Genomic DNA, 26,813 nt, shown 5'->3' with positions numbered 1-26,813 from the left:
GTGCTTCTTCCGAAGGCAGGCCTTCAGGAATGCTCGGAGCTTTATTTGAACAAACAAGATTCAGCTTAAGGCCTGTGAAGAAATGATCACTGTTTGCATATAGTCTATCGAAAGGATATATTTGCTAGCCAAATCGATTTTACCTTGGTAGAACAACAACCACACTGACATCTCGACCTGTTAAGTGAGATAGTTGCTCTCATGGTATGCTACATTATATATCTACATAGGTTCTCCAAGAACCCAGTCCCGGCGCGTCTGCGCTGTATCCGCACTCTGAAGAATCTGACGCAAATTTGACATTATGAAACTCATATCTTCTTCCCCTGGTTTCCACTTCCTTTTCAACTCGTCCCAAGCAACAAGGGTTCTTGACTTTCCCGAGCACTTCGCAAAAGCCCTGAGCGCCCAAGTAGCCATCCATTTCGAAAGATAAATGCCTTCAACTCCGTCATCCAATGCTTCAAGCAAGGATCTCCACACACTTTCGAGCCGTTTTTCAGTCCAGTGAGTATAGCGGACACCCCCATGCAATGCAAATCCTTTCAGCAGCGCGTTAAATAAAGCGCCGTGTACCGGCAAATGGAACCATTTCATTTCCTCCAAGAACTTTGCCGTTTTGTCCAATTCTCCAGCTTCGACAGCGAAGTAGTTGACTAGAATTCGAAAGGTATCTAGATCCGGGGCGATAATGGAACGACTTTGAAGCTCTTGCTTCATGTTTGGATTCGTCTTTGCGATAAGGGCCCATTCCTTCAGTATTTGAGTGATATGGCGACGGTCCCTGAAGCGTCTAGGCTGCAGCTTCGATCCTGACCGCTCCAAATAGGCTTTTTTCATTCTTTCGTAAACATTTTCCGCCGCAGTTGGCTCATGAGCTCGAATCAAAGCAGATATCATGGCATTCAAAACCACAGTGTCCACCATTTCACCAGCTTCAACAAGCGCTTTGTAGGCTGCCCGAGCACCATCGCCATTCTTTTGGAGTCCGTAGTAGAAAATCATACTAACGTGGTGGTACCTATTGAACTCGAAGCCGCGCGCTTCCATCTCTTTATAGATCATTTCAGCCAGGACAAACTTGCCAGCCTTGCAGGCAACATCAAATAGAACATTGAATGTAGCATCACTTCCTCGCACTCCTGCTACGTGCTCCATCTCCCTCCACATGTGGAGGGCAGCCTCTACTTCGACCTCTGTTGACCTCGGAACATAACGGGCAACGAATGAAACAGCACTGGTCCACTCTGCAGAACTCAATGGTATGGCGGATCCCTTCATATCATCGACAACAGAGAGATAGCGGAGCATCGAGTGCTCATCTTTGCGTTCCATAATTGATAAATGCCGAAGCATTTTATGCCGTATTCTAGACTCAAGATACGGGGCTCGAGGTTCAGGAAGAGCTCTGTAAAGCTGATAGATCTCTTGTGGATCTTTCGAATAGTCCTGTAAGGCTAGCATGAGAGCCTGAAGTTTGATCTTTGTAGATTCATCTGCAGGCCATGCATGATGGGGAGGTGGCCATTCGTCTTCAGGCTTGTCGGAAACTGTAAGATGCGGTCCATCGCTTGGCTGATAGAGTTTTGGAAGATCAATCAAAGGTAGTTGATCTGTGTAGGAATTTCCGCTGTATTGATCCACCAGTTCCAGGAGCTCCTCTCGAGTACGATTCTCAGGAAAATTGAATTCTTGTACAGGGTTGGGTTCGCCATGCTTGTATCGAAGGAAATCTAGACTGGATCTTTGCCGTATCTTCGTCGACAGATAAGGCCTCTGTAGTGCTAAATGGTCCTGTGTAGACCTTGTGCTGTGTCTGCGACAATTGCCAGCGCTGGCCAGAGAATTGATGAACCATGCTTCCAATCCTATGGTAGTCGACACCATCTGCGCTGTACCTTGGCGGCAGTCTGTTCCCCTGGATAGTGCGTGTGCGTCTCTTTTCAAGCTGACTGCGTATAAGAAAGAGAGCGCCTGTCGTGGAGCTATCTTGGAGAGAAGAAGTCCGCTCGAGTGGTAATGGGTACAAAAGAGGGACATGAGCCGTCTGACATCGTTGACCCGGATGTCACCATCGCTGCAGAGGCATTGAACCCAGAGAATGTATACGATTAAGCTCTGGCAATGTGGAAGTCGTGGTGTGAGGAAGCCTGATTGTTGTTTGAGATTCCCGAAGTCGCGGAACTACTGTAAATTTATTTTCGGCAAGTTCCAGCTTCGACGAACAAGCTCCATTCTCGAAGGCTCCGTGGCAGCTGCAATATTCACGCAGGGTAGTCATTTGGCATGTAAGTAACGGTCAATAAGGCCCCAAAGATATTTAGCTAACGAAAAACTACAGCCACAGGAGAGGAGCAGTGATGAGGGGACTTAATCTGAAGCCCTCACGGGTTTTCCAGACAGCGTCTCTCCTCTTGGAGTCGCAAAGCATAAGTCAAGCGCCGCCATGGTTCAAGACTATCGGATCAATTCCACCAGGAGAGATAATGACTCGAACCCAACCTGTCCAGCATCGGGATTCCAATCGCAAATCTCGAACACGCAAGCCGAGCAAGATGTTTAAACCACAATTGATCGAGTATGAAGAGGATCGATTACGACGGGAATTTTATCGCGATCACCCCTGGGAATTAGCAAGACCGAGGATTGTACTGGAGAACGACGGGAAGGACGCGCAGAAGTGTGATTGGAGCAGGATACAACAACCTGGAAGACCCCTAACTGGTGAGAGGTACGGCCCTTAGATCATTCTTATTTGAGGGCCATCCTAATCTGCTCTCAGTGTCATACAAAGACAGCTTTGGTTACTAAACAACGTGCCTGGTATGAGCAATGCCCAAGCATATGATGTTGCGCGAAGGGAATTTTATGCGTTGAGGCACGAGGAAGAGGTTGAACGGCGGATAGCACGAGAAGAGGCATCGTGGACTGGAGCGTACTTTGGAAAGAGCGCCATAGATGTTGGCATGGAGCTGGAAGACAAAACGTATGAGTCTTGGAAGGCATGGGCCACAAGGGAAGCGGAGGCCATTGACTTGCAGAGGAATGCTGCCTACACTGGCTTAGGAACCGGCAGCGAGGAAGAAGAGGTAGAGACGGAAGTGGACGCTGCCGAAGAGCCAGCACTGCCATGACGCGTTGGCCAAATCATAGAAGAAAAATGTACAACATATTGGGTTGGTAAGGTAGATGGTCTTGTTACGCCGGCGATGGCGAAGTTCAAAGTTCTACACTGGCCACACACACACACACACACACACTTCTCCTGTGGCATTCTATTGGCATAATTGGAAGGGAATGACAAGGGCTAGTTGAATAGAGTTCCTTCAATTACACAGTTAAGTTTTTTGACGATATATTGAAGCTACCGTCTGAAATTGGTATCTAGCAAGCAAATGCAGCATCACAAACGTTACTCGACCAGGAAACCCTTCCACTCGACCTTCCTTCTAGTTCCTGTTCCATTGATCTTCTTTGCCAATGATTCCCACTGCACAAGAAATTTGTCACAGATCCCAGTCCACAAAAGAACTTTCCCACTTAAACTTAGAGTCTTCACTCTCGCCCAGCTCTCGACGTAGATGATTTTCATTTTCTGTGCCGGTGCCACTGCAAACAACTTCAAAATAGTTGCTGCCAAGATTACCATGACAGCTGTAGCCGGTCCATTTGTGATAACAACATCGGGATACTCATAAGGCGTGGTTCTAGATGCTTTGGAAGTCGCATGTAAAGCTTGCAGGCAGCCTATCAAGCACCACAATGAGGAAAAGGGCGTAGTATAGAGAGGTTGGTGTATCTTCCGTGCTCGTGGTACAATCACAAGATCCCATGTTCCTGTCATAGAATGGGCTTCTCCCGCCTTTGTTGGTGCAGAGAACGATTGTACGTGCTTCGACTGAATGATTCTCTCAATTTCCGCAGCTTTGCCAGCAGAGAAGCTATCTCCAGACGATACGATGTATGTTCGATGCGCATATCTCCTTGGATCAATGTCTCGAAGCAGCGACATCATTTCTGCCGTGTGGCCGCCTGATCCAAGGACAACCACCATATGTGAGAGTTTAGTTTTGAGGTGCTTGATGGTGCGTCCATGTCGAAGAGTAGAAGATATGGGTAGGATATAGAGGAGACGAAGCTAAGCATCATGATTAGTAGAGTTTTAGAGACTAGGATTGATAAAGGGAATCGTACAAATGCAGTAGTGATCACGATGAATATTGCTGCAACCATGAGGCGTAAGGCTGATATTGTGGTCATGATAAGGACACGAGGCTGAAGCTCGTCGAGAGTATTTCAAATCTGCAGGAAATTCGGAGCCAAAGGCCAGCACCTGCATATTCAAGCACGCATACTGGAGAGTAGCATCAATGGCAAACGCAGCTGAGCTTGTATGGACCAGTTGGTTGAGAGGAGAAGGTAATGCCAGAAACGTTTGGATCTCGCCTAGCTTTGAAAGGGGTCCAACCATGGCAGGAGGGCAATCAATTTCGGTCAAGACGAGAAAACATCGTGATTAGGCTCATAGTTCACCTCTAAAATCTCTCCGTCCAATTTCGAGTTCGAGTTCGAGGCTTCTGTAGTAAATATGGCATATGGCTTGCTGTACAATGAATCGGACAATGGCTCGGTTTTGAGACGGACAATAGGTAGGGTTATGCATTGTCTTGAATAGGCACGCCTTTTTAAAAGAGGTAACCAATCTCCTTTAACAACCCTCTGTTTCTTTCCCCTCGTTCTCCGTCTCCGAAGTTCCTTTCGCTGTTGTTCTCTGCTTCCACTCCCACTTCCACCGAAGACTCAAAAAATTTAAGACACCCCTGCACCCTCATCGACAGGGGATCAACGATGGCGCAGCGAGGCCAAGTTCTGGCATCAACAACAATCCACCACAACACTTTTTGGCTGTCCAGCAAGACCCAAAGTCATGGACTCATGGCTTCATCGCTGCGTCGGAAGAATCTCGTGTGCTTCTACTGCAACAAGAGATCCGACATCAAATACGATGGCTTTCTTACGCAGTGGGAGTGTACCAAGTGCGACTCCGTAAACTTTCTTGATGAAGTACGTATTCTAAACCTGGGCTGTATATGATGCTAATACCTCGTAGCATGGCGATATCACCGATCCTCCAGTTGCTACAGAGACTGCTGCTCCCATCGACCTGAAGTATACCATACCAAGACCCGATTCTCCTTCCTCTCAAGTCTCCGATTCAATGCTCTTCTGTACAACATGTCTGAAGAATCAACACCTCTACACGGCGTCGCTCGCCCAGTACCATATTGAGACAGACCCGAATCATTCCCAATATAGGGACCTTGAGCGCAAATACTTCGCATATAGAAAGAGCCTGGAAAAGAGATATCCTCAAGTCTGCGAAGACTGCGAGCCACGGGTACTGGAACGGATGCGTGAAGCCGGCCGAACAGCAAAGGCAGATCATCTTCGGAGATTGATGGAAAGATCCAGAGCAAGAAAATCTGCAACGGTCACCCAGCTGTCATTTTCTGGATTCATTAATTCTGCAGGCAAGTGGTTGTCGTATGTGGGACTTCTGGGTCAAATCCTCTGGAACATTATGGCCTTGGTGGCGGTTGCTCAACATGACCACCCTGAGGCTCTCGAAAGTTTACTTCGATCGTCTTTGGTTTCTCCTCTTGAGGGTGCCATCCAAATATCAACATCCAGGGATTGGGCTCGCTTCAGTTTACTCTGCAGCGTCTCCTCTATCTGGTGGAATCCCATGTTCAAGCAAATGAACAGCGGCTTTATGAACCACATCAAGGGCTTTGGTGATTGGTACAAACTCCAGTTCTTGTTAGTCGTGATTCGGTCTCTCTTCTACTACATCATGGGAACAGGCGTATTCGCAAACCCATTCTCTGCCGTCTCAACTGGAGCACATATCTTCTTTCCCTGTTTTGTCACATTGGTACGTGACTTCTTGAACTTACAAACTGCACTTCTAACATCGTTTAGCTAGCTTTTAGGGCAGCTCGGTCTCTGAGAGTTGATATGAGTCCGCTTTGGGCATCTACTCCAGAAAAGCTTCCCAACGTGGGACCCCGATCCGTAAGCCCAAACCAAGGCGTTGACAGCATGGCTGACGCACTGGATCAAATTGCAGCAACTCCATCAAAAAGATCCCGGCAGTCATCACCGCCATCACCTCCTTCGCCTGTGACATACAGACTGCAAGGATATCCGAAGAGGATTCAGTCCCAACTACCTTCCACTAAAATTGTACCAGCTAGCAATCTGCTCCCACCGGGTAGAACAAGTCCCTCCTTACTCGAGATGACGCAAGCAGAATCGGTTCGTTATCTGGCTACTGGAGAAGTACCAGTTCGTCACCAACATCGATATACTGGCAATAGGGTGGATGAAATGGAATGGTCACCTTCCCAAAGCCAATCTCAACACCGTGCATTCAATCCTCCTCGATCACTACAACGTCAGACACAGCTCTTCAACGAGGCACCTACTGGTGACCAATCATCTCCCTTCTGGTATAAAGTCCCGCCAGCGCCTATCGCACCAGCCCAGCGACTGCGGAATCCGCCGAACCAACCAAGGCTGCGTGTATCTTCACAAGAAACTAAAGAGAACTTTTTCAACAACATTACACATAGAAAGTCTATAGAAGGAGCAGAGGTCGACAGGATACCTCTTCTTAAGAATGAAGTGCCGCGCCAGGGTGTTGAGTTCGCACAGCAAAAGTTCTTCCCCCCTCAAGCTCCGAGCGAAGCAGGAAACACGCTAGCGGATCTCTTGACATCTTTCTCTCTGGGAAACTCCGAGACGGAATCACCCTCGCCTGCAGAAGCTGGCTCGACCACCCGTCATACCTGTCAGAGCCTTGCACTATTTCTAGGTCTTTTTTTCTGGAATCACACCCTCTTCAACCTCACTGAGCATTCGAGAAACGTCATGGTGACGGTTATGATTGTTTGTGCTCTCATAGGGATTCGCACAGTATTAGATAACACTACCTTCAGGCGACCGGGAACTAAGATGACGCCGGCGGAGGGAATAGGAGCCTGCCTCGGTGGACTTGAAGCTGCTGCAGCTCTTTATGGATTTTCTGAGATTATTGCTGGAAATGGTGATTGTGAGAATTGTGCCTCGATGGGTACGATATTGACAGGTGGAATGATGGTCCATGAGATTTGGCTTGCGTTCTTTGGTCACTAAATTGTGACATGAGTGGTCAGCACAAGAGGATGAGCCAGGCTTGACGAAACAACACGCTCAAGGTGGTACATAAAACAAAAGAACCTGGCCCACAAGGATTATGGACATTGATGAGAATTGAAACACAAAAGTCTACTACTTGATAGCATTTACAGTAACAAATGTGGTACTTCTTATTGTGGTAAGGGTTATGGGCATGAATGCATGTAGCATTGTACAATGACCGGAGACATAAGCAATTTGGATTGTCAAGGAGAGTCGGCTTCTTGACTATCAAACCTTAAAGTGTGCAAGAATTTCAAACTTCAATAAAAGCTTGTGCCCCGTTTGACCAGACAACCTACTGTAGAGCTCGGCTGTCATTGAGATCAAGGCAAATATTTCGCCACTGCAACAACGACAACACGTTGTCCTCACCAGCCAGATTTCCGCACCGATGAGTGCACATAAATCAGTTTGATTCTCCGACATTTGAAGCAAGGTGAGGAAATGGTGTTAAAGCTTAGTTTGCACGCTAGGGCGCGATCCACGTCCGTGGCCCCGAAAGTTCCATCGTTCCCGTGTTTGGGACCGAAAATGAAGCCACACAGCCAGTTCAGATTCGAATTATAAAGACACTTGCGCCTGCGTGAGATTTATCATTCTTCTCCCTCCCATATCTTGCAAGAGGATTGACTCCTGAATCAAGAAAAGAAGACATCGCCACCATGACTTCTACGCAGAGCAACGGAAGCCAACGCATTTGTCGCGGCCTTCTTTAAGGCTTGGACAAAGAGTCAACTTGAAGGATCCGTCCCTTGAGAAAGCCAATTTCAACGGTCGCAATCATCTCCAGGGTGGCCGTTGGGTCGAAGTAGGGGGCCAGACTTGGAGATTCAAAGGAAAAGGGACTACCGAGATGTCGGAGAAGACGAACACTGTCACGGTTTCGAGGAGGTCAACGAGGCTCTTTGTCGAAGAGCAACAACTTATGGAGGCGGGAATTGCGGGGCAGCTGGGATACGAGTCGAGGTACCCTCCTTGTGATGAGAAAGAAAGAGAGAGACCACAACGAGAAGTTGTGACTTCGTCAAGGAGCATCCAAGTTCTACGAATGCCAGTGGTTGATCTTGGGAAAGTCTTGTGTCCAATATTTCCGACCACCTCGGAGGGCATAGCAAAGCAAGGTACGTTCTCCTGGTGCAGTTGCGCTTAGATTGAGAGCTTTCATGCTCGATCTTTAATGAATCCATCTCTCACCCCTTCCGCGTGGGAAACTCTGTTGATAGTCATACAGTCATAAAGAGCCTTCAAGCCGCCAACGCGTCAACCAAAGCGAAGACCGACTCCCGACCTGTCAACTTTGGCGTTGTTCTTCCTGGGTCGCTGTACCGCTCTTCGTACCCAACCAATGAAGACTATGGATACCTCGACACTCTCGGCTTGAAGACCATTCTGTGAGTGGCCTCCAACCGCTTCAGGAACCTCATATGGAATGTGCTGATCCCATGTAGCTCCCTTGTAAAGAATGATCCTTTCCCGGACCATTTTGCATCGTTCATGCAACGCAATGATATTCGCCGTAAATCCTCCTTCTCTAAAAATACTATTTCCTATAAACCCCATTATGTACTATACTAATTAGAAATTTGTGTATTAGACTGTGTCATTGACATGCAAGGAACGAAAAAGGTCAAGATCCCCGAGGCCATTATGCATTCTATCATGAAGGTCGTTCTGGACGATTCTAATTATCCCTTGTTGATACATTGTAACCATGGAAAGGTATGTGTCTTGCACCTCAATGCCACTTGTTTGTAGCTTATAGTATATAGCATCGGACCGGCTGTGCTGTAGCTGTATTGCGACACGTCACAGGTTGGAATCTCGAGTCAGCCCTGGAGGAGTACAGAGGCTACGCGGAACCCAAAGTTCGAGATTGCGATGTTGAATACATCAAGGAGTATCAAGCATCGACCTTGCGAGGTCTCTTCGCCGACAATACCCACAGATCAGACGATACAGTGCTTCAAGGGCCTAGAATGGCGCAAATGGTCATGTTTACGGTTATGGTTATAATGATCTTGCTGGCCACGGCGTTGTTCTGGTGAGAAAAGTGCCGGGATTTATGGAAATGGAGGCAATAGAGATGGCTTTGGAGTTTGGATGGAATTCTTCAAAACCTGGCATGAATATTGCAGCGACAAATCGAACAGGCATTCCTGCCTCGCAGGCTATTGGTCTCTAGATTTCGTGACCTTGTGGTCGAATATCATACAATTGCTCTCTTCTGAGCTATCGTACAATTCCGCCACTGTTACATTCCAGGAAAAAATTTCAAATGCTATTCTCTCCCTCGTCATTCTTTCTCCGCCCAAATGCGTAAGTAATTCCACCACCAGCGACATTGGCACCAGCAAGCATCATAGCAGCACCCCTAGTCAACCCTCTCGCCCCAAATTTGTTTCCTATGTGCGACCCAAAATTCGCCCCAGCGACCTTCCTCCTCCGCGCAAGCAACAAATACAACCCAGACCAGGCAGCGGTAAGCCCTGCAGAGTCCACGGTGAAATCGGAGAGGTTCAGATAGGTGCTGAAGAGAAGCACGGGTGGAAAGATCATGGGGAGCGGTCGAAAGGGCCTCGCATGGAGCGCTGTTATGAGGGTAGCAAGAAACATTGGAGGCAGGGGGGAGCCTGCTAAGTCAATAAAAGTTTACAGATGTGGAAAGGTATATGAAGGAGATGGGGGTATGAAATATAAGAAACAGGGGTCAACTTACTGCCCCAATCTGTTGCATATGAAATGGCTGTCTTTTTGGCATCTTGGACTGCTTGGTCTTCGGACGGCATGATGTGACAACAGTGCTGGTGGTTCTTGATGCTCTGCGTAGATGCGTACAAGTGCACTATGTTCTGGAGGAGAATTGGCTTGTCCAAATCCCCTTTCAATTCAAATTCGTCATCGATGGAGGTTGAGGATCTCCCATCACGTGCAATGCCAAAGGGAAATAGCCGCTTACCTAATGTTCGGAAGGTGCAGGATCACCAACGCGGACTAAAGGCCTCGCACATAAACAGCAACCTTGAGAGGCCATCCACATGCACCGTGGCCAGAAGACGTCACATTACGGTCCTCATCCCCACTCAAACCCCTCCGGCCTCGACAAACACTCAGCTAACCCAGACTATCCTCTTGACTTGGCAGCCTCACTGATCTCGATTTACAACAACCACCCTGCGGCGCAATGCCCTCAGCAACCGCATCTGGTGCGGATGCGAAGCCCAATGGCACCGCCAAATCGCGGGATCACAATCAGGGAAATCAGGATAGGAAATACACGGTTGAGCAAAAGAGTGCGGTTTTAAGGGTCCGGAGGTGTCCGCCGACCGCGTTTTACGACATCCTGGGACTGGAGGAAGTGAAGACGACTGTCACAGATACGGAGATAAAGAAGGCATACAGGAAATTAAGTCTGCTCACCCATCCCGATAAGAATGGCCACGAGCACGCAGACGAGGCTTTTAAGATGGTGAGCAGGGCTTTCGGAATTCTGGGTGATGCGGAAAAGCGGGCGAAGTTTGACAAGTATGGAGGTGATCCTGATAGTCGATTTGGCGGTGGGGCGCCGCAACAGAGTCCATTCTCTGGATTTGGGGGACGAACGCCCAGCTCGAGAGCTGGAGGGGGAGGTTCGATGTTTGAGGAGGAAATAAGTCCTGAAGAAATGTTCAATAGATTCTTTGGTGGAGGTGGCGGCGGATTTGGCCCCTTCGGTGGTAAGTGACCGTCTAACGGAATCCCGTGAAGTTGGAAGAGAAACTAATGCAATGCGCAGGTGGTGGAGTGTTCGACGCCGGCCCGCAATTTGTCTTCAATCTGGGAGGGGGGCCTGGCATCAGAGTGCACCAGTTTGGTGGAGCAAGACCTCGAAGAAGGCCACGAGATCCAAACGCGCCCCCAGAACCTCCGGCCTCTCTGCAGACAAGGCTCATGGGGTTATTACCCCTGCTGTTCATCTTGATATTGCCCATAATCTCATCGCTCTTCTCTGGATCTGGATCTGCAGCAACTGGTCCCTCGATGCGATTCGACCGTGCTGTTCCACCGCATACCCTTCACCGGCATACCTCGCGATTGAAAGTTGACTACTATATCAACCCTACTGAAGTAGAGAGTTGGTCGGCTTCGCAATTTGCAAAACTCGACCAAAGGGCAGAAATCAACTTCGTGCAGCGCCTGGGTGAAGAATGTCATCAAGAGGAAGTTGCAAAGCAGCAGTTATATAATGAAGCACAAGGGTGGTTTTTCCAAGACCCGGAGAAGATGCAACGGGCCAGAAACATGGAAATGAAGAGCTGCAGGAGACTCGACAGCATGGGGGTTGCTAGAAATAACTATTGAAGGAGCTTGACCATATTTTCGTTGTACATTTTGAGGCCTGTCTATGGTAAGCATGGCGTTTGGGACTGCAGCATTCTGGGGCGAGTTAGTGGATGACCTGGGTTTCCAAGGTTGCATTGTGCCATAATAGACAAATCGTCCTATCGATACCAATGAACCCGTGGCCTTCCTTTTGAATGTACAGATTTAGACTCGAAAACAGCGACTCGGTCTGCGCTTCTCTTGGTGAACTTGGTCTGAACCAGTACTTGTGAACCTTTCATCTGTAGGTAAGAGCACATGGCTTAATTCGTTAGTTGGAGAGCACTCCAGTAAGTACGGAAAGATTCACCTGCCAATGTCCCCTGCATGATCCGGACATTGATATTTCCATCGATCGCCACCACAGAATTTAGTTAAATGCCAATACTTTCACTGCGCTTCCAGAGATTCATGTCCGAGAGAAGCTTCCAAGAGCTTCCTTCAACACCCCCTGCGGCCTACGATTAGCAAACCCTAATCTTATCGCTAAGCAGCCCCAACGTCACGTCAAGAACACGAGGCTGCCACTCCATGCCCTTTGGCTCCTGTCCCCAAACATCTGCTTGACGCACTCATCGCCGTTATGGATAATGACCAGCAGCCTCCGCCGGCGCCCCCAGAAGCTCCAGACAAGGAGAAAATGGACCAGGTTAGATTCAACCCTTTGTTCTTCAACTCGACGTGCCTAACCGTTATGCCTTGCAGATTCGGCGGCGACGACTCGAAAAGCTGTCCGGGGCTTCAGCTCCAAAAAGCACACAGCCGACCCTAGGATCCACAGGGATTTCTTCATCTTCAACTCCACCTATCTCCTCTGAAAACGCTGAGCCTGCGGTGAAACCAAAGATCAACATCACCAAAGCGCCAACTCCCCCCATAGCCCTCTCCAGCAAAGTCAGCCCGGGCACCCAAGACGCAGCGGACCTCCCCACCGTAAGAAAGATACCCGCAGAAGCACAGTTGAAACGATCCAGAGCTAAATCAGACGGGCAGGCTTCCCCGCGACCCAACCCCCCAAAGAAACAGACGCCTGCTTCAGTTGATGAGTTGCTCGAGGCTTATGAGAACAGAACGTTGGGAAGCATCTTCCGCATCACCTTAGACCCAAACCAAACAGTCGATTCTTCAAACCATAAGCTCATATATCTTCCGAATCTACGTCAAGAGTTGGAAGATGAGAAATCTCCTATTATGCTAACCAAAGAAAGGCTGGATTCTGCTATCCTCGAGGCAGCTTCGGCAATCCCGCATAGCAAAGGTGCTTTGGACTACCTGATACCTTGTTGGAAGCGGATAATGAGGACTTTGAAGGGAATTAGGGGGTATGCTAGTGGGAAAGATGCCATTTTAAAAGAAGCTAAACGCCTTTGCATGAGCAACTGCGTGTTTGCTGTGGAAATGCCAGAATTCTTTGGGTCAGTGATCGTTACAATTGCGAAAATATATGGCTAATCCTCTCCAGTCGTGAACCCAACTCAGCATTGGACACCTTGACACCCTACTTATTGTTAGAGCCAGAAGAGGAGAGGGGCATCAGCCCCGACTTCCTGGCTGAAATGGAGGCTCGTTTTGAGGAGGATGAATCCATTAAGCCAATGTTGAGGAAAGCTGTGATTGGCTTGAGCCAGCAACTCGCGACGATGTCAATGAATGACAATTACAAGCCATACGTTCATGTTAGTTGATGTGAACCCCACAGCTGTAACAAGCTAAGCTAATTTGTATCACAGGCAATGAAGGCTTTATCTCAATTTCCGAAGTTTGTCTCAGCCATCGCAGAGGACCCATTATTTCAAATGGCAACCTCTGCACCTGGAATTGAGAAGCACACTATCCTAGGCCCATTCTTTCGCATCTCCCCACTACAAGCAGAAGTCACCAAGGAGTATTTTGCTGCACCGAAGACGATGGACAAACGTAAAGTTCATACCTCTCAAGAAGCGCTGAGACTTACTTTACAGACCCACCAGAGAGATCTCCTTGATATTGTCAATCACTTTGTGCGTAGCAGCCCCGAGTCAAGGAACAAAACTCTTGATTGGTTTGCATATATTGTGAACTCGAACCATAAACGGCGGGCTCTACGGCCCAATCCAGAGGAACTGTCTTCTGACGGTTTTTTGATGAATGTCACAGTGGTCTTAGACGGTCTTTGTGAACCTTTCATGGATGCTACATTCTCAAAGGTCAATCGTATCGATGTTGATTATTTGAGGCGCAATCCACGAGTCGAGATTAAGGATGAAACAAAGCTCAACGCTGACGAGAGTGCCTCGACGGAGTATTATGAGACTGTGGTTTCAGGAACCTCAAATTTCATCTCCGAAGTTTTCTTCTTGACGCTTGCTGCACACCATTATGGAAGCGAGGCTACAAACAGCATGCTCAAGTCTCTGGACAGGGAAATCAAGTATTTAACAGACAAGGCGAAGGAACTGGAGGCAGAGCGCCCCAAATTTGCAGGTGTAAGTTTCTCCTAGCCTTCCATAAGAACTGCGCTAACGTTGTCTAGTCTCCATTCAATATGGCGAGGCTCGAGGAACAATTGAGAAGAGTCAGCGATGCTCTTGAAAAAGCAATGTCGTTCAAATTCGCTGTAGAGGGCGTTTTGTTTGACAAAGTGATGCAGGCGAGGTCACTCAATTTCATGAGAGTCGTAACCGTATGGCTTTTGAGAATTGCTACCCAATCTGACTATACCCCTGACAAGACTATCAAGTAAGCTGGACGGTATCATTGCCTCTTGCTGTTCTAATATATTCCTAGACTCCCTCTTCCAGCACAGCAACCAGATGCCTTTCGATTCTTACCTGAGTACGTCCTGGAAGACATCGTTGGTAACTTCAACTTCATATTTAGGTACATTTCTATGATAATTGCTGTTTTACTCGTCATTGCTAAACTCAAGATAGGTTCCTTCCGGATGTCATGATCTCAGCAGTCGGTGATGAGGTTATTGCGTTGTGTATTACGTTCTTGACCAACTCTGAATACATCAAGAATCCTTATTTGAAGGCCAAGCTTGTATCTCTTTTATTTCACGGAACTTGGCCTATTTACCATCGCACGAAAGGTGTTTTAGGAGATTCTTTGATTGGGACAAAATTCGCGAATGACCATTTGCTCCACGCCCTTATGAAGTTCTATATCGGTAAGGCTCTGAAAACCCTTGAATTCGATACATAATCTTACTGACTGAAACACCAAAGAGGTCGAATCAACAGGAGCACACACCCAGTTCTACGACAAATTCAACATCAGATACGAGATATTCCAGGTCATCAAGTGCATTTGGACAAACACGGTCTACCAAGACCGCTTGACACAGGAAAGCAAGTGAGTTATTTCTAAACTACCAGTCACTACTGAAATACAATGCTGACCCCACAGGACGAACACGGAATTCTTCCTAAGATTTGTTAATCTACTCCTGAACGATGCCACTTATGTTTTGGATGAAGCATTGACGAAGTTCCCGAAAATCCATGACCTTCAAGCTGAATTACGGCCGCCGAATTCCCTTACTGCCGAACAAAGAACAGCAAAAGAAGAAGAACTTGCAACGGCAGAAGGCCAGGCCCAGTCCTACATGCAACTAACAAATGAAACGGTATCGATGATGAAGCTTTTCACCAAGACCCTAAGTGCTTCTTTCACAATGCCCGAAATCGTTGAACGAGTTGCTGCCATGGTCGACTATACTCTTGACACGCTTGTGGGTCCCAAGTCCCTCAATTTGAAGGTTGACGACCCCAAGAAGTATCAATTTGATCCAAAAACCCTGCTGAGTGAATTCATTGAGATCTATCTCAATCTGGGAGTCTCGGAGAGTTTTGTTGAAGCTGTGGCTGGTGACGGGCGATCATACAAGCCGGAAAATTTTGAGCGAGCATCTCGCATTCTAACACGACATGGCCTCAGATCCACTGAAGATATGGCAGCATGGGAAAATCTCAAGGGCCGCTTCAAGACAGCCAAGGAACTGGAAGACCAAAATGAAGAGGACTTGGGAGATATTCCTGATGAGTAAGTTTTGCTTTTTTTTCTATGGTTTTCACTCGGTCGTTCCACCGACACTCAAATAATTGCTCGTCATCGCCATCGAGCCTGGTTGTTTCGAACGTCCTTGGACCCCAAGAGTTCTTGGACTTCTTCAATGTATAGTCCCAGAAGATATTGAAAGCTGACCATTTTCAGGTACTTGGATCCAATCATGGCAACCTTGATGAAGGACCCTGTCATACTACCCGTGAGCAAACAGATAATCGACCGAAGCACTATTCGAAGTCATTTACTCAGTGACCCTCACGATCCATTCAACCGATCGCCATTGAAGATTGAGGATGTCATCGAAAATCCGGAATTGAAGGCGAAAATCGTTGCTTGGAGAGCAGAGATGATGCAGAAGGCCAAGGCTGCACGCGGTGATGATTTGATGGACACTTCGGCTGGTTAGACTGTCATATTGCATTTCACACTGGTTATGAGTTTGGGACTGGCGTTGCTGATGCCTGCATAGCCAACGTGTCTGGAGTTTGCGGCGATTCTGAAATCACTTTCATAGAGCAAAGGTAAATTCAGTATCAACTGGGTTTCCCATTCCTTCGGAAATCCATGTTAAGAACTCCAGCATAAGAAGAAACGTTTATGTCTCTTGAGCAACAGGGCCGCGTGGGAGACTAATCGGCCTCGCCTCGCTAGCCCCTGCCTTCCACTTTCGTTTCCCACGAGTGCTCCCTTCCTCCCTTTCTTGCACTAGTAGCTCAGTGCCTTTCAAGACCTTATCTTGGTTTCCGCCCCCCCCCCTTCGTTTTGCAGTCTCCGGGTTTCAACCTCACGTTCTGCGGAACATCGGACCACTGTCTTTAAAATTCACACTGTTTAAGGACGTTAAAATTCACACTGTCTACGGACATTAAAATTCACCCAAGACGCATCGTCTTTAAATATCCGAGCAGAGCTTAGCATCTCTGTGAACAGCTTGCTGTTAGTTGCTTCCAGACTCCCAGTCCTAAACAATCTCGATGACACTTTTCGACTATGAATTACATGGTGCAGAGTGGATCGGTGCTGCGTATAGAGGGAGATCAGATGCTGTGGAGAGGAGGAGAGCGTTGAGTCGAGGGTCGGTTGAAGCGGCGGCTGTGGCTGGGAGAGTGGACTCTGAATGCAAGAAAAGAACTACAATCAGTGAGTCTCTTGATGGAGTACAGGTTGAAAAGCTGATCTCCCAAGGAGGAGCATTATCATCAACGTCGGCAAGGCGAGCCGGATCGAGACGGTTTGAAAGGGCGATATTTCGCGGAGAACGACTTCAGGCAGATTGAGTGATGGCACGAGATGAACGGATATGGGAAGAGAGACACTGCGGTGGTGGAAGGCAATCGGAAGTTGGGATGTTAGACCGCTATTGAGAGATTAGTGTACTGTGTGGTAGATGGGATCTCATGAAAGTCTTTGGCCTTCGCTGGGTGTGAAAAGAGCTTCTGATCAAGGGTACAGCCAAGCAATGAGCCATTTGTCCGCCTGTTCAATCGAGTTCGTGCATGTTTTACTTTTTATCCGTTGTCTTTCAATGAAGTTCTGACCAAATATGCTCTTGCTCAGCCTGTGTGATATGGCACTTGCTCAGGCTCATCGAAGGCCAACCTAAACAGTGGACATTTGGAAGCTCGGCACTTCTCAAGTTACTTCTGCATCGCCGATCAGTATTTGGAATATTTGGATTCCCTCAAAATGCCTCGAGGACTTAGAGTAGCTGGAAGTTTGGTGTATTTTCAAATCGATTCCTAAATCGGAGGCCAAAAGACCTCGCATATTGTATTCCACATTTCCACTTTCTATGACTGCCTGCCCGCATGTTGGTCCAAAGTACTTCGCAGGATAATTCAGGGGTGTGGAGAAGGTATTAAACGATTCGTCAATCAAAGGTGGGGTTGGGAGGGGGCAGGACCATAACTTCAACGTCAATAGTTATATGCACCGCATCGCACCTCTTTCCAACTCTCCTCATCACGTTTATCTCGTAATTCAGGTTCCTGTTACTTGCAAATACTGAACTGTGTTGACCAATGAATAGCTCCTTATTGTCTTTCTCAACATGGAGGACTTGTCCCAATCGGGCTCGGCCTATGCCAAATCTGAAGGAACAGTGGAAGTAATTCGTTATAATATCTCAATCTATGACATTCCATTTTCTAAACTGCCGGATCCAAAGCGAGTCTGGTTGGGCTCTCCCTCATCGGCTCTTGAAGGCCTTGGTTCGCCCCCTGTCGCATCAGATGAACAGCAACCTGATAGATGCTAGGCCGATTGTCGCTCCTTACCCCAGAAGTCGTCTCAGCGGCCGCTGCTTCTGAGATCAAGACTGGCAGAAGAGTTGGGCTTAACTGGAATATGAAAAAGCTTGAGTATTCGCAGTTTGGCCGTCAGTCCTGTTCGCACAAAGTCATCCCTGTATGGTGTCCTCGAGCTCTTCTTTCCACTCCCTGACGTTCTAGAACTCGCGAGTCACTTCTAGATGTTCCCCAAGTTCTGGGAAAATTACCTGTCCCGTTGATCAATACTGATTCGAAGTTGTGCAGATCCCTGGTCCTGGTGGTATTGGCTTAGGAGCCTGTTTTGACGACGTCTATGAAATGAATCCTCGTAGGTTTGAACGACTTCCCATATGAAGTTTTTTGGTGCTGTTCCCTTTCACAGAGCGTTTGTAAAATCTTGGAGAGCCGCCTGACACAAACGCAGAGCAGAGCAGTCAATGGGATGGATTTCGGCATTACTCACAGCCACTTCATACGAATGAACCTTCCACTTCCAAAGATCGTGTTTACTATGGCGGTACCACTAAAGAGGAGATAATGGACTCCTCAAATCATCGAATTGGTATACAGCATTGGACATCGGAGGGTATTGCTGGTAAGCATCCACACCTTGGTTTTCTAGCAGTGTTAAATTTTCCCTTTCCAAACGAGACAAGTCCACTGAACATTGCTCTGCTCCAAGGTCGTGGTATACTCCTGGACTACCACCGCTGGGCTTCATCACAGTCACCGCCAATAAAATACTCATGCTTCTCAACCCATGCAGTCTCTTTCGAAAGCATTCTCGCCATGTGTAGAGCCGAAAATGTAACCCCTCGCAAGGGAGACATCCTCTTCATCCGCACCGGCATGATGCCAGAATGGGAGACCTTCACCGAACAACAAAAGAAGGAATACGCCGCACAAGAAGAAGCGGAGCATGCAGGCGTAGAAGCATCCATCGAGCTTCTCGAATGGCTCTGGGACAGCGGCATAACCGCCGTTGCTGGAGATGCCATTTCCTGGGAAGTAAGTCGCCACCGCCTAGTTATATCTACTCTTGGCATTGTCTTATGTGGCTGGCTAATATCATATTCCTGGTTAGGTCTTCCCCACGCCAGGCGAAGTTTCAATGCATGAGTATCTGCTAGGTGGATGGGGCATGCCCATTGGTACGTCTCGACTTTCTCAAGTTCCTGTCCCTGCCGCACAGGATTCGCCCGGCGATCGCTAACAGTAACATCCGGAAAGGGGAAGTGTTCGACCTTGAGGCTTTGTCTAAAATTTGCGCGGAGCTCAAGCGCTACTCGTTCTTCTTGACTTCGATACCGTTGAATATGCCAGGAGGCGTGAGCTCGCCACCGAACGCGATGGCAATTTTCTAATCTGGGTCCCATTTTCCACACCTCAACGTGGTAATATGAGACTCGAAGAATAGTTGACCCCAAGACAGAGGGAAATCTTGTTTCAGCCTTACATACTTCAAAGTCCACCGTATCCGAGGAAGGAAGGATTTTGTGAGGTGACTAGTCTGTTTTGTCTCAAATACGCAGGACTGCAGATCCACGACTAGTTTTCTTCCTACAAATGGCTGCCAAGACCAGCCCTTGCGTTCTCTATAAAAAGCATTTGTAAGGCGTATTTACTTTCCGAATTTGGTGAATTATGCGACGTCCATGATGTTGAATGTGAATATCTCGCACTTTGAATCAAAGTTAACGTAAAGATCAACGGATACCGAGGCAACGCTTGAGAACCTCGCCTTGCCTCTTGACTGTGGTTTAGTCAAGAAGATAGATATACGTTGTGGCGACCTACTTGGTAGAAGGGATGAACAATTGTACCATACTCTCACAGAACGTTGGTTTCGGGGGCTACAAGTGCTCATTCTGCGGACCAGCATTTCCCCGAAGTGATGAATGACTGTTCTTTCCAAGCTCCGACTTGACGAGGGAGTTAGTAGGTTCAGCTTTTACATGAAAAACTGGAGTCCTGAAGGAATTTTGAACCCCAAAGCGCCAAATATTCCGGAGGAGCTAAGTGAATAAGCCACACCTTCTCTCGAGCACTAGCTCTCAATCCTTGGTGGTATGCTTTGACGTCACTGGGTAAATAAGTTCCATTCTTGGTAATTCGAGACCGGCAAACATGATCGATCATATCTCGTTATTTTACTTCAAGTTTGATCTGCATAGCTAGCTATATGCTAATGTGCAAATCCGCCCGTAGAAAGTACTAGGCAAATGCAAACCACCAGAGCAGCAATTGCTAGATGAAGCACCACCTGATTAGAGACCATTTCCCTTCACGTGTGCCAATAACCCAAAGCCACAACTGCCCCAGAATACCGCGGAATCATTGCACGCCATCCGACAAATGTTGCGAGGGTAGAACTCCGAAGTTCAGACGCCAATGTAGCGCTGTATGCAACCAACCATCCATCCCCGGTTCGGGGAGGTATATAGAATTTGCGAACAAAGATATGCGCGTGGTGGTCGGCCTCGGGAAGCCGCCATAATTGATGACAATGAATATGCAAGCAATGCATGGAAATAGCGAACCGGGTATCTTTATGCGGCCGTTAATGATTCTTTTCATCCTCCTTTCTTCTTGACGTCTCCGTTTTTCATCCCTAGGTCGAATTTCGTGTTCGTAAAAGAATTTTGCTTCAAAGAAGTTCCATTTCCTCCTCTTCGCTGATTCTCCCCGGTCTTGCCCCACCAGGACTGACTCTTTCCGGTCCTCGAATCACTTCGGGCATTGGCTCATCCTTTTGGCATGCGTTTTCCAGCATGTTCGTCCATTTGCCGCTTGTTCCAGCGTGACTGTGCTTCAGATGCTGCCTGAAATGATCCGCCCGGAAGAATTTCTTGGCATGGTTGCACTCGCCGAATTTGTGCATTTCCTGGAGATGGGCTGTCCGCACTTCCCAGTCTTGATCTGTTGCTATAGCCGTTGGGGGTCCTGTAACGGAGGGGGATGAGATTCCCGAGCGGGGAAAGTCTTCGCCACAAAAGCCGCACGTGTCAGCTTCGTTTGGCCGTGTGGGAGAATTATGAAACGCAGCTGGAAATCCTGAGAGGGCGGCACAAGACCAAGAATGACGGCGAAGATGGAGTGAATTCTGGTGACGCTCCGCTTCATTCTTGTTCTTAAAACGATTGCGGCAATACGCGCATTCATATTGCTTTTCTTGTTCATGAGCACTAGGAGAAATTAGTAGGCAACCTCCTAGATTTTTCAGTGGACTTACTTGAGCTCTTCTTGCGAGTCGAACTTCTTCGGCTTCTTAGGACAACACTCACACATGAACCCCCCCTGTTTCTTGGGAGCACCGTTATGTTTGCCATGGCTCAAGCTGTCGGAAAGTTTACGAGATGTCATAAGTGGCCTCGTCTCTGATATCGTACGGTTGTGATTTGACCTGGAAAGCGTCCCGCGGGGGCTAGGGTTCAAAGATAGAGATGTGACATAAGGGGAGTCGGACATATCTGACGCCCCTGGAGAGAGACCACCCGGGGATAACCTCCCATAGGAATTCAGGCTGGTTATGCTGCTCCCACCGGCGGATAAAGCTGAAACATAGGAACCGCTCCTTGGGGCAGACGCAGTTGACGATACTGATCCTGAATTTGAGTGGAACCGAGGTGCTGGTGAGGTTCGGGATGCAGATTCGCGCCGTCGGTAGAGATCACTTGCGCTGCCAACGGTATGCAACGAAGGGCCTTCATCACCTGGCGGCGATGAAGCGCGCCTTTTCTGACCTGCAGTTGAACCGGGTGAGTAGGCATCTGGGCGAGCTGAATAGTCGTCGAGATGTAAACGTCTTAGACCTGCCTCCTCCATATGAAAATCTACGTCATGGTCTGGAGAAACTCTCTGGTCGTAGCTTTCTCGAGATCTGCTCGTGAAACTGGAGGCGTCGTCGCCAATACTCATTACCGAATTACTTCCAGATCGTTTGATGTAGGGAGCAGGTGACCTGTCAGATTCTGCAGTATCACTTGGCGACCTGCGGTCGAATTGGCTTTGGCCCCCAAACTTAGGGTAGGGATAGGAATGCCCGGGAGAAATAGAGGAAAGCGGGGTATCTGCCCATTGACTTAATGGGCTTTCAGCAAGCCCTGGTCTGCTGGTGATAATCGGCAAGGATAGTGGCTTCATGGCGTTCGGGTATCGATGCTCGAGAGCGATTCGTGATGTCGGAGAAGAATCACTGGCGGATGTGCTAAAAGCAGATCTCGAATATCCTCGCGGGGGTGTGGTATTGTCACTGCCTCTTCGGGGATCTAGCTTTTGCAGTAACGATTTGTCGTATGCTTGGGCATTACTTTGGTATTTCTCGTGAACGGAACTTTGAAAACCAGACCTGGCGGCAGAGGAATCTTGGTATTTGGATCTGCTTGGAACAAGTGTTAGCATTGGGGTTACAAACTAAAGTGAATCCCATAGAAATCGAATGAAAACCGAGAATGGCTCGAGGCCGTCGTACAGGTGGTATAAAGAAGGGGCAACACCCCGTGCCCCATTCACCCTTCGACCAGGCGACAAATATTCCTTGCTATAAGAATGGCAGAACTCACTTGCTAGATCCAATACTTGTTCCAGACAGACTCGCATAGCCTTCATCTATCCGCGGATATGTATTCTCTCGCCCATTCATTGACTTGATTGTCGAGGTAGAGCTTCCACGACGGGAATTGTCCGGTCTCTCGTCCAATGCGCCCTTTCTACTTGCAAAACTGCCATATAAACTCGACCCAGGCTGGACAGATGGCATCGATCTTCTCCAATCGCTTTCCTGAGAAATGGAATTCCCCCATTGCCATGCAATATCCGGTCCATTTCCACCGCCTGCGATGTCTGCGAGATGTCGGGGTGGGGGGAGTGGAGGAGGAACAGGGTCCCGTGAGTTCGGTATTGACATTGGAATGGAGGAGGTCGAAGGAGAGGAAGTCGAATTGTACGAACTCGACGAGCTTGAGGTGCGAAATCGATCAGAGGGGTTAGGGTCGTGGACATAAATCTCGGGCAAGGCCACCGGCCTTGCACCACGGTGTGGGATATCCATGACGAATTTCGATATCTGGGAGCGCCACGAGCTGAAAGAACGAAGTCTAAGGAATGGCGTGGGACCTCCTGCCACTACTTGCTAGAAAGTCTCGGTGCGTTGGTGGCAAAGGTCTTCGGAAAAGCCGACTGGGAAGAATGAATGGAGGCGAACATGAATATCTATTCCACCAACAAAATATATAATAAAGAAAGAAAGAAGTCCTCCGGGATATGCAGAAATCGTTATGTCATCGAAGAATTAGGAGAGGTCGAGGTGCGCCGGAGCCGATATATGAGTGTCTGGGTGAATGAGACCTCAAAGGGTGTAAGATGGTGGAGGTGGAAGAGTGAGCATCGATTCGGACTTTAGATTGAGGATGTCTTGGACTTGGACTTGGAGTTGGCCAGGGACACAGGGCGGCTGACGGGGCGATGTGGGCCAGCTGGACTGGGCTGGCAAGACGGTGTGGATGTAGCGCAGAACCGCCGACGCAGCATCGACATAAAATAGGACTGTACAGTACTTGTGGAGTGACCGGAGGGGGAGGTCGCAGGTTGTAGTCGTAGGTTCGCAGGCGGGCAGGCGTTTCTGGTAGGTGGGAGCGTAGCACGAGCTAGTTATGGGGGCTAAGTGCAAGTCGTGTAGGGGAGGGGGAGGGGAGGGGGAGATGGAGACGGTCTCGGGAATGAGATGGTAGTGCGCCAGGCGGTAGAGGGACCGGGCTGGGCTGGGCTAAGTTCGAATAACGGGCATGAAGAAAGGAACAATAACACAACGGGTTTGGTATGGTGGTGGTGGTGGTGTGTGTGGGTCTGGTATGGGATGATGTATGTATGTATGTACGAAGTATGTGTGTGTGTATGTAAGTATGGGATGGGATGGGATTGGGGATGGGTGCGGTGCGGTCCAACCATCGAAGGCACCCAGGTTGGGGGGCGTGGCTCAACTGGGTAAAGGGCTGTCGTACGTACAGTCCTGTGTACACTAGTAGCAGTCGTAGGGCAGGCTAACCAGCCAGGCTGACCAACGGGCGGACCTGGAACTTGGAAGGGCGAGAGATGTCCGAGGCGCGAATTTGAACGACTCGCTATTTATTAGCTGGCTATGGCAGCAATAATTATAAGTCATAGTCTCTGGGTATGACACTCTGGTTTGCGCAAGTGCGCCCTGGCCTGCCGGTGCTCGCCAGTGGAAGAGATATTGCTGCTGCTCCCAGAATGAAGGGCAGGGCAAGGCAAGGCAGGGCAAGGCAGGGCAGGGCATGTGCTGGGCGTGGAGCCTGGAAGGCTGCTCTGCTGTCAACGGCTCGACGGTAACTGTACGCCAGGGGCGTAGGAGATGAGGGCGGCGGCGGCTTTGAGATGCCTTGAGCAAGGTCTTGAGGGCACAGTGCCGTAGTGGACTGCAACCAGACACGGGGATGGGATGGGAGGAAACAGAAGCAGGCCGTCGCCGTCTCTTGTCTTTCTCAGACGGTGAGGCAGCACGTTGTTCCGCAGCGTGACCCGACACTGCTCCTCCACTTGCCTACACTTCTTTTCCCTCAGTCTTGGTCCTCTCACCGTTCTTACTTTCCCGATGAGCGGTTTTGGCGACAGCTTATGTTAGTTTACGAGCACGCTCTGAGGAGGGGCGACGGCGGCCTTGCTCGTCCTCGTCCTGTCTGACTTTCTCTCCAGTGGGCCAACCCACTCTTCCTGGTCTCTCGTGAGAAAGACGGTCTGATATCATTTCATCATTATGCCTTTTTAGCTAGCAGTGAGCTTGATCTCACCCCTTGGTCCGCTCGTAGGAAGATGGCGGTGATGTGAGCGCGCCGTTCTTGCGCTCTCTTCTGACATGCAGTCCACGACGACCACCCACGCCATGGTTCACTCGCTCAACCGGCCGACCGCATCATCGGCTTCCTGCTTTTGATCCTGCAGTTGCAGTTGCACCTTCTGGGCACGTCTTGAAGACTCGGAAGGTGCTCACAGGTTGCCAAGGCGCCAAATCTTAATACTCATATAGAGTAGCAGTGGGGGATGTTCTTGTAGACGTCTTGCTGCAGCGGGGTTTCGACGTCGACAAGACAGGGAGCAGCCGGCGCGGCAGGGCTCGAGGGGGAGGGAGGAGCCTGGGGGGAGGAGCCTGGGGGGGAGGAGCCCAGGCCCTAGGGCGAGGACCCAGGAGTAGGATAGCCTGGAGGGAACTCAGGAAGGGAGGGCACTGGGCAGGCTGCTGCGGGCAGTGCAGGGATCTGCAAGCGCATATGCGCATGTGCAAGGCCAGGCCAGGTGAGCATGGGTGCCTCCTTCACCGTCGCTCAGGCCTCTTGCCCTCCACCGTGTGTCGCACTGTCGCTGAATCGGTGCTCTATCGTCGCCCATCGATCTCAGGCTCAGCCCTACACGCCGTATCCCTCTTAGCCTAAAGCCATCCCTCGAGCCCACTCCCCCCCCCGTGCAGGGTTCCCGCTGCCGTTGCACTCACTTGCCACTTCTGTTCTTCCGCCCAGCCACCTCTACTACAACCCGTTCTCCAATCCTCCCGCGGGCCCTCCTCTCGTTGGCTGGCCTCGCGCTGTGTACACCGCACGGCTGAACCGTGAAATGAGTGGGCTCGCGTTCATCTTGGAATACGTGTGGCGCCGCGCCGGCTGGACGGTCGGGGACTCGGGGTTGATTGTGACTGTGACCGAACTGAACTTCGTTTTGTCGTAGGGGCAGCTGAACGACGACACCACCAGCGGCTAATTAGTCAATGTCCTCGTGCACCTTGCGTGGCCTCGCCCCTCGGGGTGACATCTTCCTAGACATCTATTCTCGCGCCCACTGAGATCTCTGGGTATGGTCCAGTATTACACAGGAGTCTTGCCTTCCAAAAGAAATCCGAGGTTTGTGAGCTAGATGGGCGAGGAACCACCAGACAAAGGGATTGCTTCAGAACGCCACTCGTAAAAATTACCCGTTCCAGCCACTTGCTGTTTCCCAGCAACTTGCTGGCTGGAATGCGAAGGGATTTGAGTCCGCCAATCATCGAGGGAGAGTAAGTGAACACCCTGGGGTGGCATTCCGCCCTTCTGCAGCCCTTCAGAAATTTTGGGGGTTTGTGCGATGCAGCCAACCCGGAATCGTTTCAAGCTCGTGCTGCGCCACCACCCGTCATGCCAAGACCCCAACCTTTGGATCCACCAGACTTGAAAAACGGGGTTGACGTTACGAATCAATGGCGAATTGTCTGCTGATCGTAGTGATTGGCATCAAGTTGATCCCAAAGCTGCTGTTCGTATGAGGGGACGAGCTTTGATGCTATCACCTCATGAAGAACCTGGGCGCGGATGTATGCGGATTTACACCTTGTATGCTCCTCCGTGAGTTCTATAAGTTTCTACCATACTCAAAAGAGTAGCCACCTACGACATGTGAGGTGTCTCGCTTGAACCTAAAAAGATTAATGTGAGCCTCAGGAGGTGTTGAGGCACAGCCTTTGCACCTTTTGCACTGGAAACCTTATTGGAGACCGGAGCACTTCTTGAGATTGGCAAGGCTTGAGGAAGTGAGGACCTGGCAAAGGCTATGTCGAAGGGGCTCGAGTCAGGTCGTCCTGTCGTCCTGTCGTCTCGACTTGGAACCTTAGTTGGTTTGGTCTAAAGCCCGGCTTTCCGTAGCCAGGAAGCATCATTGGAGCGACTGCAAAGACAAGCTTTCATTTGAAGTTGCCGATCAACAAACATGGAGGCATCGAATGGTCTGAGACCTGACGCACTGGTGTCTCCGTGACACTACCCCCCTTCTTGATTGTGCAAAGATCAGTGACGGGCCGTCTGGTGCCAGCACTGCCGGACGAGATCGTCGATGATGCCGTTTGTGTTCAGTGCC

At 49.3% G+C, this 26,813-nt stretch overlaps 10 protein-coding genes across 10 annotated transcripts; 6 read left to right on the top strand and 4 right to left on the bottom strand.

Annotated features, from left to right (window-relative positions):
- Positions 1–96: 96 nt before the first annotated feature.
- Positions 97–2,151, bottom strand: K444DRAFT_615157 (uncharacterized protein). Its single transcript, XM_024880669.1, has one exon. It carries the CDS (start codon positions 2,038–2,040, stop codon positions 223–225), a length of 1,818 nt encoding a protein of 605 aa, XP_024733652.1. The 5' UTR covers positions 2,041–2,151; the 3' UTR covers positions 97–222.
- K444DRAFT_631915 (mitochondrial ribosomal protein) lies at positions 2,020–3,134 on the top strand (the record flags this gene model as incomplete). The annotated part of the gene is made up of 4 exons (XM_024883427.1): positions 2,020–2,103; positions 2,278–2,288; positions 2,342–2,731; positions 2,783–3,134. 4 exons carry the CDS (start codon positions 2,020–2,022, stop codon positions 3,132–3,134), a joined length of 837 nt encoding a protein of 278 aa, XP_024733651.1.
- Positions 3,135–3,412: 278 nt separating this feature from the next.
- On the bottom strand, positions 3,413–4,260 carry K444DRAFT_644528 (glycosyltransferase family 1 protein; the record flags this gene model as incomplete). The annotated part of the gene is made up of 2 exons (XM_024884974.1): positions 3,413–4,138; positions 4,195–4,260. 2 exons carry the CDS (start codon positions 4,258–4,260, stop codon positions 3,413–3,415), a joined length of 792 nt encoding a protein of 263 aa, XP_024733650.1.
- A 461-nt stretch (positions 4,261–4,721) lies between these two features.
- On the top strand, positions 4,722–7,529 carry K444DRAFT_593250 (uncharacterized protein). The gene is made up of 3 exons (XM_024878294.1): positions 4,722–5,064; positions 5,111–5,935; positions 5,983–7,529. The coding sequence occupies exons 1-3, from the start codon at positions 4,849–4,851 to the stop codon at positions 7,195–7,197; spliced, it is 2,256 nt and encodes a 751-aa protein (XP_024733649.1). The 5' UTR covers positions 4,722–4,848; the 3' UTR covers positions 7,198–7,529.
- A 353-nt stretch (positions 7,530–7,882) lies between these two features.
- K444DRAFT_34096 (uncharacterized protein) lies at positions 7,883–9,400 on the top strand. Its single transcript, XM_024872027.1, has 5 exons — positions 7,883–8,363; positions 8,474–8,633; positions 8,691–8,758; positions 8,837–8,961; positions 9,012–9,400. The coding sequence occupies exons 1-5, from the start codon at positions 8,096–8,098 to the stop codon at positions 9,285–9,287; spliced, it is 897 nt and encodes a 298-aa protein (XP_024733648.1). The 5' UTR covers positions 7,883–8,095; the 3' UTR covers positions 9,288–9,400.
- K444DRAFT_653960 (uncharacterized protein) lies at positions 9,077–10,138 on the bottom strand. Its single transcript, XM_024885913.1, has 2 exons — positions 9,959–10,138; positions 9,077–9,872 (listed from the first exon to the last, which is right to left on the bottom strand). Exons 1-2 carry the CDS (start codon positions 10,026–10,028, stop codon positions 9,514–9,516), a joined length of 429 nt encoding a protein of 142 aa, XP_024733647.1. The 5' UTR covers positions 10,029–10,138; the 3' UTR covers positions 9,077–9,513.
- Positions 10,139–10,158: 20 nt separating this feature from the next.
- K444DRAFT_615151 (ER associated DnaJ chaperone) lies at positions 10,159–11,956 on the top strand. Its single transcript, XM_024880668.1, has 3 exons — positions 10,159–10,955; positions 11,015–11,863; positions 11,912–11,956. Exons 1-2 carry the CDS (start codon positions 10,424–10,426, stop codon positions 11,578–11,580), a joined length of 1,098 nt encoding a protein of 365 aa, XP_024733646.1. The 5' UTR covers positions 10,159–10,423; the 3' UTR covers positions 11,581–11,863; positions 11,912–11,956.
- Positions 11,957–12,063: 107 nt separating this feature from the next.
- Positions 12,064–16,299, top strand: K444DRAFT_615150 (uncharacterized protein). Its single transcript, XM_024880667.1, has 11 exons — positions 12,064–12,250; positions 12,307–12,534; positions 12,595–13,016; positions 13,064–13,277; positions 13,332–14,066; positions 14,114–14,319; positions 14,368–14,460; positions 14,514–14,752; positions 14,811–14,937; positions 14,992–15,627; positions 15,799–16,299. Exons 1-11 carry the CDS (start codon positions 12,185–12,187, stop codon positions 16,055–16,057), a joined length of 3,225 nt encoding a protein of 1,074 aa, XP_024733645.1. The 5' UTR covers positions 12,064–12,184; the 3' UTR covers positions 16,058–16,299.
- A 1,295-nt stretch (positions 16,300–17,594) lies between these two features.
- On the top strand, positions 17,595–19,572 carry K444DRAFT_615149 (uncharacterized protein). The gene is made up of 8 exons (XM_024880666.1): positions 17,595–17,626; positions 17,681–17,861; positions 17,909–18,057; positions 18,186–18,249; positions 18,346–18,516; positions 18,604–18,929; positions 19,006–19,072; positions 19,152–19,572. The coding sequence occupies exons 2-8, from the start codon at positions 17,702–17,704 to the stop codon at positions 19,283–19,285; spliced, it is 1,071 nt and encodes a 356-aa protein (XP_024733644.1). The 5' UTR covers positions 17,595–17,626; positions 17,681–17,701; the 3' UTR covers positions 19,286–19,572.
- Positions 19,573–20,314: 742 nt separating this feature from the next.
- Positions 20,315–23,275, bottom strand: K444DRAFT_33909 (uncharacterized protein). The gene is made up of 3 exons (XM_024872007.1): positions 22,484–23,275; positions 21,154–22,302; positions 20,315–21,106 (listed from the first exon to the last, which is right to left on the bottom strand). Exons 1-3 carry the CDS (start codon positions 22,969–22,971, stop codon positions 20,569–20,571), a joined length of 2,175 nt encoding a protein of 724 aa, XP_024733643.1. The 5' UTR covers positions 22,972–23,275; the 3' UTR covers positions 20,315–20,568.
- Positions 23,276–26,813: the final 3,538 nt, after the last annotated feature.

This window comes from Hyaloscypha bicolor (assembly GCF_002865645.1).
Source record: "Hyaloscypha bicolor E unplaced genomic scaffold K444scaffold_117, whole genome shotgun sequence".
NCBI lineage: Eukaryota > Fungi > Ascomycota > Leotiomycetes > Helotiales > Hyaloscyphaceae > Hyaloscypha > Hyaloscypha bicolor.
This window is presented reverse-complemented; position numbering and strand designations above follow the sequence as displayed.

Bases quoted from the DNA above. Each gene is read 5' to 3' on its own strand.
- K444DRAFT_615157 (XM_024880669.1), bottom strand. From the start codon at position 2,040: ATGTCCCTCTTTTGTACCCATTACCACTCGAGCGGACTTCTTCTCTCC.
- K444DRAFT_593250 (XM_024878294.1), top strand. From the start codon at position 4,849: ATGGCGCAGCGAGGCCAAGTTCTGGCATCAACAACAATCCACCACAAC. The intron at 5,065-5,110 runs GTACGTATTCTA...AATACCTCGTAG, and splicing joins CCGTAAACTTTCTTGATGAA to CATGGCGATATCACCGATCC. The intron at 5,936-5,982 runs GTACGTGACTTC...AACATCGTTTAG, and splicing joins TTCCCTGTTTTGTCACATTG to CTAGCTTTTAGGGCAGCTCG.
- K444DRAFT_34096 (XM_024872027.1), top strand. From the start codon at position 8,096: ATGTCGGAGAAGACGAACACTGTCACGGTTTCGAGGAGGTCAACGAGG. The intron at 8,634-8,690 runs GTGAGTGGCCTC...GATCCCATGTAG, and splicing joins CTCGGCTTGAAGACCATTCT to CTCCCTTGTAAAGAATGATC. The intron at 8,962-9,011 runs GTATGTGTCTTG...TATAGTATATAG, and splicing joins TACATTGTAACCATGGAAAG to CATCGGACCGGCTGTGCTGT.
- K444DRAFT_653960 (XM_024885913.1), bottom strand. From the start codon at position 10,028: ATGCCGTCCGAAGACCAAGCAGTCCAAGATGCCAAAAAGACAGCCATT. The intron at 9,873-9,958 runs GTAAGTTGACCC...TTGACTTAGCAG, and splicing joins ATATGCAACAGATTGGGGCA to GCTCCCCCCTGCCTCCAATG.
- K444DRAFT_615151 (XM_024880668.1), top strand. From the start codon at position 10,424: ATGCCCTCAGCAACCGCATCTGGTGCGGATGCGAAGCCCAATGGCACC. The intron at 10,956-11,014 runs GTAAGTGACCGT...TGCAATGCGCAG, and splicing joins CGGATTTGGCCCCTTCGGTG to GTGGTGGAGTGTTCGACGCC.
- K444DRAFT_615150 (XM_024880667.1), top strand. From the start codon at position 12,185: ATGGATAATGACCAGCAGCCTCCGCCGGCGCCCCCAGAAGCTCCAGAC. The intron at 14,461-14,513 runs GTACATTTCTAT...AACTCAAGATAG, and splicing joins AACTTCAACTTCATATTTAG to GTTCCTTCCGGATGTCATGA. The intron at 15,628-15,798 runs GTAAGTTTTGCT...GACCATTTTCAG, and splicing joins TTGGGAGATATTCCTGATGA to GTACTTGGATCCAATCATGG.
- K444DRAFT_615149 (XM_024880666.1), top strand. From the start codon at position 17,702: ATGGAGGACTTGTCCCAATCGGGCTCGGCCTATGCCAAATCTGAAGGA. The intron at 17,862-17,908 runs GTTCGCCCCCTG...GATAGATGCTAG, and splicing joins ATCGGCTCTTGAAGGCCTTG to GCCGATTGTCGCTCCTTACC. The intron at 19,073-19,151 runs GTACGTCTCGAC...ACATCCGGAAAG, and splicing joins TGGATGGGGCATGCCCATTG to GGGAAGTGTTCGACCTTGAG.
- K444DRAFT_33909 (XM_024872007.1), bottom strand. From the start codon at position 22,971: ATGGATATCCCACACCGTGGTGCAAGGCCGGTGGCCTTGCCCGAGATT. The intron at 22,303-22,483 runs GTGAGTTCTGCC...ACTTGTTCCAAG, and splicing joins ACAAGTATTGGATCTAGCAA to CAGATCCAAATACCAAGATT. The intron at 21,107-21,153 runs GTAAGTCCACTG...AATTTCTCCTAG, and splicing joins GACTCGCAAGAAGAGCTCAA to TGCTCATGAACAAGAAAAGC.